Raw genomic sequence first — 11120 nt, forward strand, 5'->3', positions numbered from 1 at the left:
GTGCACCACCACGCCTGGCTAATTTTTGTATTTTTTTTAGTACAGATGGGGTTTCACCATGTTGGCCAGGCTGATCTCGCACTCCTGACCTCAAGCGACCTGCCCGCCTTGGCCTCTAAAAATTCTGGGTTACAGGCATGAGCCACCATGCCTGGCCCTGTATGTTGTCTTCTAGAATTGATTATGAAATTTTTAAGTTCTGAAGAAGCAGAAACTTTTCTATTAAAAGTAAAAGTATATATATAAAGTGTCTTTGGTATACTGGGTTGATAAAAGGGCTATGGTAGCAATACATTGGATTCTGAATGTTAACGAACTAACCCAGCTCTGCCCTAGATCAGCTCCAAAACCTACAGCTTTGTTTTAGGTCTAAGTGAACGGTCGCTTTATTGTGATCTTACTGCATCACAGTTCCACCAGGGGGCAGCATTGAGCAGATTTTGACATCCTCTGCTTTGCCGCTTCGCTTTGTGGTTATAATGATGTGTTGGGTCAGTTATTTAAGGATGCATTTGATGGTGAGAGGACAGAGGTGTGGAAGAGTATTATAGATGTTATACACTGGTAAATAGGGTAACTTCTGGAGAAGTCAGCAGAGAGAGCACCCAAATAATTCTGCAGCACTGACAGGGGAGTGGAGTCTCAGTGAACTTCTCTACCCGTCTCTGCCCTGAAGGACTGGAGTCAGCACTGGGCATTGCTCTTAATTTAGAGGCAAGGTGACAGATTGGTGTGTCCAGAGGAAGATGCTGATTCGCAGGGAGCTTTGCAGAATCACATCATCTTATGGAGATAGATGGCTGTCTCAGGCACTACTTTTAAGGACCCTGGGCAAGTCACAAAAACTTTCGGGCTCAAGTTCCTCCTCAGTAAAACAGGGACCAATGATATTTACCTTTCAGGATTGTTGGGAGGAGTCAAGGAGCTAATGCCGGCAGGTGCCTGGTCCCCTGTAAAGCCTCAATAATGGTGATTCTTACGAGAATGAATAATAATGCAACGTTAATATTTGTATTATTATATTGTAATAATTATCCTTATTACTGTTCATATATGTGTATCATATATATGTTCATATATATTTCATATATGTATATATACATATATGTTCATATATATTTCATATATGTATATATACATATATGTTCATATATATGTGTATCATATATATACACACATATATATATATTGCTTTTGAGACAGAGTTCCTGTTGCCCAGGCTGGAGTGCAGTGGCGTAATCTTGGCTCACTGAAACCTCTCCCTCCCAGGTTCAAGTGATTCTTGTGCCTTAGTCTCCCGAGTAGCTGGGATTACAGGTGCACATGTAATTTTTGTATTTTTAGTAGAGGTGGGGTTTCGCCATGTTGGTTGGACTGGTCTCAAACTCCTGGCCTCAAATGATCCGCCTACCTCAGCCTCTCAAAGTGCTGGGATTACAGGCGTATAAATACCATCATTATTGATAATTACATTGATTGTGTTGCACTTGATGTATATCTGATACCTGTTTTATATATAATATATGGTAAATCTTGTATATATATTTCATACACATTAATATATCATTTAATATTACAAAAATAATGACTATTTTATATAAGTGACTATTACTATTTGGGTAATTAATAACCTTCATTGGAGGGATGAGAAGTTTTACTACTGAGGGTCTGGTTTGATTTCCCTCTCCCACTTAAACTGGCGCTTAGGGGCGCTAGAACCAAATGGATTATTGGAGACCCAGGGGTTTGGGTCCCTGGCCTGTGTGAGATAGAGTGGAGAGCAGTTCAAGAAGCAGAGAGGCTGCTGGCTCAGATGTGCGACCTTAGCTCGAATGTGTGATATCAGACACGTCACCTGCCCTCTCTGCACCTCAGTCTCCCCATCTGGGAAGGGGTACAGTTGTCATTGTTGTGATCTATCCTAACCCTCTCTGGGGGGCAGCAGCTGGGGATGGGCTGGGGTATGAAGGAATACCTTTCCCTCCACAGGAATCAGGGCTGTCTGTATGGATTGGCGGGCAGCTGCACCCCCTGGAGAATGTGCCCCCCGCCCTGGCTGTGCTGCTCATCACTGTGGTCATCGCCTTCTTCACTGAGTTTGCCAGCAACACAGCCACCATCATCATCTTCCTGCCGGTCCTGGCAGAGCTGGTGAGGGTCCTTCTGGGGAAGAGGGGAGCACCCCTCCCCCAACACACATTCAGAAATCTTCCACCTGCCAAGGGAGCTTCACTGGGGTCTACAGTTGCCATTGCTGTCTTACAAAATACATGAAAGTGTGTCAGAACCACAGTACAATTTTTTTTAATACTGGATGTTTTCCTTCAAAAAATGCATACATAGAGCAAGTATTTTCAAAGTGCTCCCAATTCTCTTTTGGGAAAATTAACCCATGGTGACATGGAGAGTTTTCTAGAACAGGTAAATTACCAAATTTGGATTAAGAAGAAGTATAAAATCTGAGTAAACAAATGGCCATAGGAGAAATTCTAATGGTAAGCAAAGCAGTAGCCTCCCTCTAAAGCACGGGTTTCAACACCGTTGATATTTGGAGCTTGATTGTTCTCTGTATGGGGCTGTCCCATGCACTACAGGGTATGCAGCGGCATCCCTGGGCTCTGCTCACTAGAGACAAGTGGCACCTTCGTAAATCATGACAATCAAATGTCTCCTAGCATTCCCAAATATTCCCTGTCGGGGGAACAATTTCCTTCCCCCCACCCAACTGATAACTACTGGACTAAAAATCACCAGCCCCAGGTTGGGCTCTGCAGCTCATGCCTGTAATCCCAGCACTTTTGGAGGCTGAAGCAAGCAGATTGCTTGAACGCGGGAGTTCCAGACTAGCCTGGGCAACATGGTGAGACCCCATCTCTGCAAAAAGTACAAAAAGTAGCCAGGTTTAGCGGCAGGTGCCTGGGCAACAGAGCCAGATCCCGTCTCAAAAACAAAAACAAAATCACCAGCCCCAGGTGGTTTGCTGGGTGAGAGCTAGCAAATTTGCAAGGAACAGAGAGTTCCCAACTCAGCTGAACTGTTCACCAGCAGAGAAAAATAGACATGGCCACTCAATTTATAGCTAGCAAAACCCTGGCCCCAAAACCAGATAAGGAGAGCAAGGGAAGAAAAAGCTGTAATTCAATCTCACCTGTAAAAAGAGATGCAAATAGCAGAATGAAACCATGATTGTATGAAAAGAACAATATATACATGATCAGGTAGCTTTTATACTAGGAGTTTTAAAAAGGAAACTATCAATATAGTTTTATATTTAAACAGATTAAAGACCAGACCATATAATTACCTTAATATAACCCACGCTGGTAAAATTAAATCAGTGATGCAAGTCAATGCTTTGTATGCAAACAGTGACGCCCCAGCACACATACGTGCAGCACTTTGTCTTTGGTTTCTGTTTGCTTATTTCATGCATCAATTTATCTGTGTTAGCACACAGATATACACTGTGTTATTTTTCAATGACTGGAGAATATTCCATTATAAATGGACAGTTGTTGGTTTATTTAAGCAATCTCTCTGCCCAGTGGAAATATAGGTATTTCCAGACTTTGCTGTTATTCAACAATGACGCATCACCTGAGCCTTCTCTATGCGTCATTGATTACATCTAGAGAAATTCCTATAACTTGAGATTCCTGGGTCAAAGAGCATGTGCATTTGAAATGTTGTTAGAGATGAGGAAATTGCCCTCCAAAGTGGCTCACCATTTTACAGCAGTATGGGGTGGGGGTCCTCAGGGAGACCTGGTGACTGAGAGAAATGGGAGTGCTAAAGGGGGTATGGGGGAGATGCGGGAGCATAGAACCCAGCCAGGTCTGTAAGGGGCAGCTTTTGCTGGAAAATACACTTGAAAATGCCTCATTCTTGTAAACTTTGCTTATCATCAAAATCAAAAAACATTTTACATGCAAGGGGGTGATTTTAGAGCTTTTTGAGAAAATAAATATGCTTTGGGTTGCAAAAATTCCCTAGAAGGCCCAAAAACATCCTATTTAAGTAAAATGCCAGAGAAGTGATCAATATGAATTGTAGGCGGGAGAGGTGACAAACTGGTGGCCCAGTAGCTGCGGCCAGCTCGCAGAGGGGTTTGATACACACAGTCTTAGAAATTTGGAAGAGCTGCCAACAGATGCTCTCATGAGCTCTCTTTCGCACTGAAATCCAGGGATGCCCCCAACAAGAGGTATCCAGAGGCCAACTCTGGGTTGAGATTGTTTGGCTGAGGGAAGGAGCAAGCAGGGGAAGTGTCATAAAGCCCTGGTTCTCAGTGCACAGTCCTTACACCAGCAGCACCGGGGGAACATGTCAGGAATGCAGATCCTTGGGGCCCACCCCAACCTGCTGAATCAGCACTTCTGGGTGAGGTGGGGCCAGCCCTGTGGGCTTTAACCAGCCCTCCAAGTGCTTTTCTGCACTCTCACATTGGAGAAGGAGTGTTCTAGGTACATCACTGTAGCCCATCCCCGATGAAACCACGGTGTGGCCCTTGAATGTCACTAACCCTGGGAATGTTCTCTCCACCTCTCTCTCGATCTGGTTCTCTTCTTACCTGCTTGTGTCTGTTTCTGCCTGTGCATGTATCTTTCTGACTGCCTTTCTCTCTCTGTCTCTCTAACTCTGTCTTCTCACTTGTCCCTGTTGTCCTCTGCCACTCTGCCAATCTCTATGGATGTCTTTGTCTCTCTGTCTCTACGTCTTTGTGTCCCTCTTTCCAACTACCTCTCTTTCTCCTCTCTCTGTCTCTCTCTCTCTCTCTCTCTCTCTCTCTCGCTCGCTCGCTGTGGTCGCTCTGCGTTGGTCTCTCTCCGGGTCTCTCCCACCTTTTCTGGGCCCAGGCCATCCGCCTGAGAGTGCACCCCCTGTACCTGATGATCCCGGGCACAGTCGGCTGCTCCTTTGCCTTCATGCTCCCAGTCTCGACGCCCCCCAACTCCATCGCCTTCGCCTCTGGACACTTGCTGGTCAAAGACATGGTGAGTCTGGGCATTTCCCAGCAGAGGCCACAGGAGGTGGGTGGGCAGCACGGGGCGGGCAAGGCCTCTATGCAGGACTCCTCATAGGACCCCACTCCCCAGTCTCTGAAAGGTCTTTCCGAGTGGGACGAGGAACATACATTTTAGCAGAGACTCTGGGATGATTCTTGCACTTAGACAATCTCAGGAAACACTGCCTTAGTGACTAGTTTCCAAAATTTGCTCCAGGGACAAGGGACTCCCCCCTCCCTCTGGACCCCACTTCGTGCTCACGATCTTTAGGAGAGAGAAGCAGCAGGCACACCCTGGGACTCGGGTGGGCCTCAGGGCTCAGCCAGCTGGGAAGGAGACAGGAGCTGAGGACTGTAGCAGTGGGAGGGCCCCACCAGCTTTCAGCACGGCCCGGTTACTGGCAATATGTTTCCTCCCCCGGAAGGTCCCTGCTGAACCAGCTCCTCCCTTCCCACTCCTGACTCCTGCAGCCTTTTCCCTCTCCACTGGCTTTGCAAATAACCCTTCCAAAGCTGTCAAAGCCAAGAAGGGCAACCTGCTTAACCCATTCACGATGCAGGCCCTCCAGGCACAAGACCCCTGCAGGACGCATGGGGAGAGAGAGCAAGAGTGGGAGCGAGGCAGAAAGGGAGACACAGAGCAGACAGAGAAGAGAGGAGACAGAGACGCTCATTAGTTTGTTTGTTGATTGCAGCAGTATTTACTGAGTGCATTCTATGTTCCAGCCACTGGGGGCACTGCAGAGTGGGAGAGACACCGATCTGCCTCCAAGGAGGGTGCTTTCTATTGGTGGAGACAGGCGTCAACAAGTGCAGCAGATTTTCTTAAATTATGTAAATTTCAATATTGCTAGGTGCTCAGAAGGAAATAAAGCATGAGGAAGTGTAAGAGGACGAGGGAGAGGGGTGGCAGGGAAGCCCTCTGCAGGAAGGTGACATGGGAGCTGATCATGGGAAGCAGCCAGCCTCGCAAAGTAAAAGGGGAAGAGCAGTCCCAACGGTGGGCGTAGCAAGTGCAAAGGCCTGGAAGTGAGGAATAGCAATGAGTGCTCCAGAAATTCAGGGCCGGGAGGCTGGGGTGGCTGCAGTGGAGTTGGGGAAGGATGAGGTTGGGGAACAGCGGGGGCAGGGCAGAGTTGGTATCTTATTCAAACCACAGTGAGGACCCTCAATAAGCAGGGCAATGATGTGATTTCACTTCTGTCTGTAGAAGATCATTTTGGCTGCTGGCTGGAGTGGATCGTTAGGGTGGGAGGGACAAGTGTGGAAGCAGGGAGGCTCCTTAGAGAAAAAGACTGCGAGGGCAGCATTGCGAACAGCACAGATTTGGAGAACAAAGACAGCCAGAGAAATGGAGAGTCCCCAAGAGGTAGAGACTTGCAAGAGATGTGGAGGAATATAAGGGGCACTCCCGGTCAGTCAGTCCCGGGCAGGGATGGCCCACCTGCAGGTTTGTTCCTCAGAGTGATGAATTAGGTGTTAATTAAATAGCAAACATGGGACTAGAAAGAATTTCAAGCCCTGGCAAAGGGAGACCCAATCCTCTCCCAGTTTCTCCAACGTGTCGGCCAGGCTCTCTCTCATCCTCCGAAGGTGCCGGGGCTTCCACCTCTGTGCCCTCAGAAGACAGGCAGGACAGCACACGCAGTATGTCCCCCACCCGTCCATGGTAATATTTATTTAACACCTTTTCTAAATCAGCTTGACATTAAAAAAAAAACAAAAACAAAAACTTAAATAAGAATATTCCAGAAGAAATGTTTCCAGCGCATCCATCAGTGGAAAACCGGTATTATTAATATATGCCATGGCATAAAAATAAATGCAAAGCGGCAAAAACAAAAGAATTAAGCCCTCCCTGATAGCAGCGGCCTGGAGAAGGTTCTGGGCCTCTCCGTGTTAAAAGGGCAACTGACAGAAGCAGAGAAGTGCTGAAGCCATGGTGGCCCCTGTGAACCCCAAAAATCTGAGAAGGTCTCAGTAAATTTAGGAAGTTTATTTTGCCTAAGTTAAGGACGCACACCCATGACACAGCTTCAGGAGGTCCTGACGGCATGTGCCCAGGGAGGGTGGAGCACAGCTTGATTTTATACATTTTAGGGAGGCATGAGACATCAATCAACATATGTAAGATGAACATTGGTTTGGTCCGGAAACAACTCAAAGAGGGGAGGGGGCTACCAGGTCATAGGTAGATAAGAGACAAATGGTTGCATTATTTTGAGTCTCTGATGAGCATTTCCAAAGAAGGCAATCAGATATGCATTCATCTCAGGAGAGGGATGACTGAGTAGAATGGGAGGCAGGTTGGCCCTAAGTAGTTCCCAGTTTGACTTTTTTCTTTAGCTTAGTGATTTGGGGGCCCCAAGATTCATTTTTCTATCACACCCCTAAGTGAGACTTTCTCTGGGGGGAATAGACAGAGAATGAGAAAGGAAGTAACTGTCTCACCAAGTGATTCAGGCTGGGCTATGTGAAGGCGGGGCAACCAGAAGACCCAGGTGGGAAAACAGGGATTTTCAGCCCAGGGTGGACTGAATGGTCTAAGAGGCCAGCCAGGGTGGGAAGCAGATGGGCACATCCAAGAGGCCAGCCAGGGTGGGGAGCAGATGGGCACATCTAAGAGGCCAACCAGGGTGGGGAGCAGATGGGCACATCTAAGAGGCCAACCAGGGTGGGAAGCAGATGGGCACATCCTCCACTGACAGAAGAAAAATGCTTCCCAATGGACAAAGGTAACCTTGACTAGGACTGCCTGACTGGACTGGACCTGAAGTGTATGTGTGTGTGTGTGTCTGTATATATGTGTACTTATGTGTGTTTGTACATGCATGTGTGTGTGTGCATGCGTGTGTGTATATGTGTGTGGGATGGGGGTATTTAGTGATCAGACAAGATTATTTTAGGTGACCTTGGGCAAGTCAACTTCTCTAGGTCTCATTTTCCTCTTCTATACAATGGGGATTAATAAGAATCACCTTTGTAAGGTTGCTTTCTGGGTTAAATGGCATAACCCTATGACAACTGCATAGCACACAGTGCCTGGAACATAGAGGCCATCAATGAATGGGGACATTTGCAGCTCTTTGAGTGACAGCCTAGGGTAGTATAAAGATTGAAGAGTCCCAGGCATTGACCAACCTGGGTCTGTGTCCTGGCTCCATCACTTCCTGGCTATGCGATCTTGGGTGAGTGACTTCCTGTCTCTGAGTCTGAATGTTTCCATCTGTATGGTGGGTCAGGTGCTGACCTCTCCCTCTGTCTGGGCTCTATTTCAGGTGCGGACAGGCCTCCTGATGAACCTGATGGGTGTCCTGCTGCTCAGTTTGGCTATGAATACCTGGGCACAGACCATCTTCCAGCTGGGCACCTTCCCGGACTGGGCTGAAATGCACTCGGTCAATGTCACAGCATTGCCACCCACCTTGGCCAACAACACGTTTCGGACCCTCTGAGTCCCCCTGGGGGACTCCCTTGAGGCTGAACCCTCTCAAAGGGCTGTCACCATCACCTGCTGCTAGGACACTACAAAGCAATCAAATAATTCTTTTCTTTAATCCAATATGCGGCAAGCAAGGGTGACCTCCAGTGGCCCACTCGGGTCCACCAGCCATTATCTAGGACACTTTCTGTCTCTCTCATGAAGTTCAAAGCCCAGATATCTCTCAGATCTGCTGCCTGAGAAATAAGCTCCTTTATCAGTGAGCTGTTTTATCATTACGATGCAAGAGAGCCCAGTTTCATCAACAGTGAGCAAATCTGGCATCGTGTTTGTCTCGTACAGTTGGGATGGAAGGCCATTCATTCCCATGGGCACAGCTGACATCATCCCCCAGTGATTACTTTCAGTTACACTGGAGAGACCACCTTGCCTTTATCACTTTCATGGGCTGCAATGTTCCAACTGAGTTGTTCCAGCTGTTCACAACCAATGTGTGATTTTGCTTAGTTGGTGCCCATTCTGCACCAGTTGTTTTACCCCTGCCAATAACCAGCAGTCAGAGATTCTTTTTTAATCCTTGGAGACAGGGAAAGGGACAAATAGCTTTCCAAGGACATGAGACTGTGCAAAGCCTCTTTGCTGTTTCTCTGGGCTCCTAAGCATACCAGGGGAAGTTCTAGAAACCTCAGCTAACATCTCGACCCGAGAGATTTAGGATTCTCCTGTTTCTTCTGGGTCAGTTTGGCCATAATTCTGGGGTCACGCCAGGCCTGGGCCTTGCCCTCCCATGGGGTGACTCATGACCCCTCCAGCCAGGACCCTCCTACATGTGGCCCCCAGAGGCCTCTGTGGCTGCAAGGCAGTCAGTTGCTGCTTGTCCCAGCAGGTGGCCTTGATCTCTCCACACACCACCTTAAGTGGTAAGCATGTTTAGTTATCAAAGGCCCCATTTGTCAGGGGTGAGAGAAAAGTCAAAAGATAGATTGGGGACTTGTAAAAGGCCGGGGTAAAATGTCTCAGGCAAGCAAAAGATTGTCCCCTTCAACATATGGGTAAAACTGAGACATCCCCTTGAGCCCGAGGCTGGAAGTGGTGTCTGCCTTCAAGGGTTAATCCCTCTTTGTTCCAAGCAGAAGCATTCTGGCATCCCAGTGAAGAGCACAGGCCCTCAGTGTCTGCTGAACGGAATGGCCCAGCGTTAGCCCAGTATCAGAAAAGACACTAGCCCAAGGGCCCTGAATTGTCACACTTCCCTTTCCTAAGCCTCTGAGGGTGGAGATTCCCCTAGGAGCGCTTGGCCAGCTGGGAAGGCAGCACCCAGCTGTACTTGTTGTTGATACAGCATAAGTGAATCATGGGCATTTCCCTGAGAGCAGTGGGAGAGGCCCTCTGAGTCGGAGGTTGAGCTCCGCCTCCTTTCCAAGCGAGCACTCAGTGCTGAATCACAGTTACAACCCACTGGGGCTGGCGGGAGGTACGTTGTATGGGACTGGAAGCAAGAGGTTCATTCAAAGAGAAACTCCTGGGATTTGTAACCAGATGAATCATGATTTCAAAGACTTCTGATCAAAAATACTGTGAAATAAAGAATGTTAATCAACATTGGACCTGGAGATGATCTGCCTTTCTGAACCTAAGAGAGCTTCAAAGCCCCAGATTCCTGGGCTGGGGATTCCACAGAGTTGACCTGTCAGATTTTCAACTGCTCTTCCCTCCCCTCTCCAGCCACATACTCAAACTCTCCTGCCTCAGGGCTTTTGCACGTGCTGTTCCCTCTGCCTAGAACACTCTGCTCCCAAATATATGTCTGGTTCCCCGACTCACTTTATTCAAGTCCCTGCTCAGGTGTCACCTTCCCTTAGAGGCTTCCCTGACCTCCTGTCTAAAATATCACCCTCATTACTCTCCACCCCCTTACTCTGTTATATTTTCTCCTTAATAGGACACTGTATAACTTATTTTCTTATTATCTTCTTCTCCCTCTAGAAGATACATTTATGAAAATACAAATGACTTTTTTTTTTTTTTTGCTGCTGTAACTCCAGTTCCTAGAACGATTTCCAGCACATAGCAAGTGTTCAGTAAATATTTGCTGCTTGAGTCTGCACCAAAATTAACAAGAAAGCCATCTTGCCCTCTGATCTGGGGTCTGTTTTGTTCATTACTTTGTTCACTCCTTATTCCATTTATTCATTCAATAAACATTTATTGGGAACCTGTCATATTCTGGTTCATTGTCCCGCCCACATGGAACTTACATGCTGGCAGGGGAGACAGGCAATAGGAAAATAAACAAATAAGTCATGGGTTATGATGCCGGCTAAGAAGAAAATGGCCAAGATGTTAAAGTGACTCAGAGGTTACTTTAGCCAGGGTGGTTGGGGAGGACTTCTCTGAGGAGGTGGCATTAGATTGAGACCTGAAGGAGTCAGCCAGATGCTCACGGCAATGTGGGAGGAAGGGAGAAGGTGGGAGCGATGGGGAGTCCCTGGGGAGAACATTCCAGAAAGGGGGACTGCAAGTGCAGAGGTTCAGATGAGCGGATTGCTTCACTTAGCCAGGTGCTCTGAGCTGGAACTTTGTGGCATTTGGACATCTAGAGTCTGCCTCTTCTGGCTGGTTACCAGGCCTCTCTGCAGCTTTCCTGAGAAGGCATCCTAGCTTGCTCTGACC

At 47.5% G+C, this 11120-nt stretch overlaps 1 protein-coding gene across 3 annotated transcripts in view; it reads left to right on the forward strand.

The window, feature by feature from the left end:
* Nucleotides 1-10052, forward strand: part of LOC105496484 (solute carrier family 13 member 3) — a 122749-nt gene extending 112697 nt beyond the window's left edge. For all 3 annotated transcript variants that reach the window (XM_011766954.3, XM_011766953.2, XM_071079177.1), the window contains 3 exons: nucleotides 1990-2151; nucleotides 4857-4994; nucleotides 8284-10052. In XM_011766954.3, the coding sequence (XP_011765256.1) occupies nucleotides 1990-2151; nucleotides 4857-4994; nucleotides 8284-8460 (477 nt within the window). In that variant the 3' untranslated portion in view covers nucleotides 8461-10052. The remainder of the gene's footprint in view (nucleotides 1-1989; nucleotides 2152-4856; nucleotides 4995-8283) is intronic.
* The last annotated feature ends 1068 nt before the right edge of the window (nucleotides 10053-11120 follow it).

This window comes from Macaca nemestrina, chromosome 15 (genome assembly GCF_043159975.1).
Source record: "Macaca nemestrina isolate mMacNem1 chromosome 15, mMacNem.hap1, whole genome shotgun sequence".
NCBI lineage: Eukaryota > Metazoa > Chordata > Mammalia > Primates > Cercopithecidae > Macaca > Macaca nemestrina.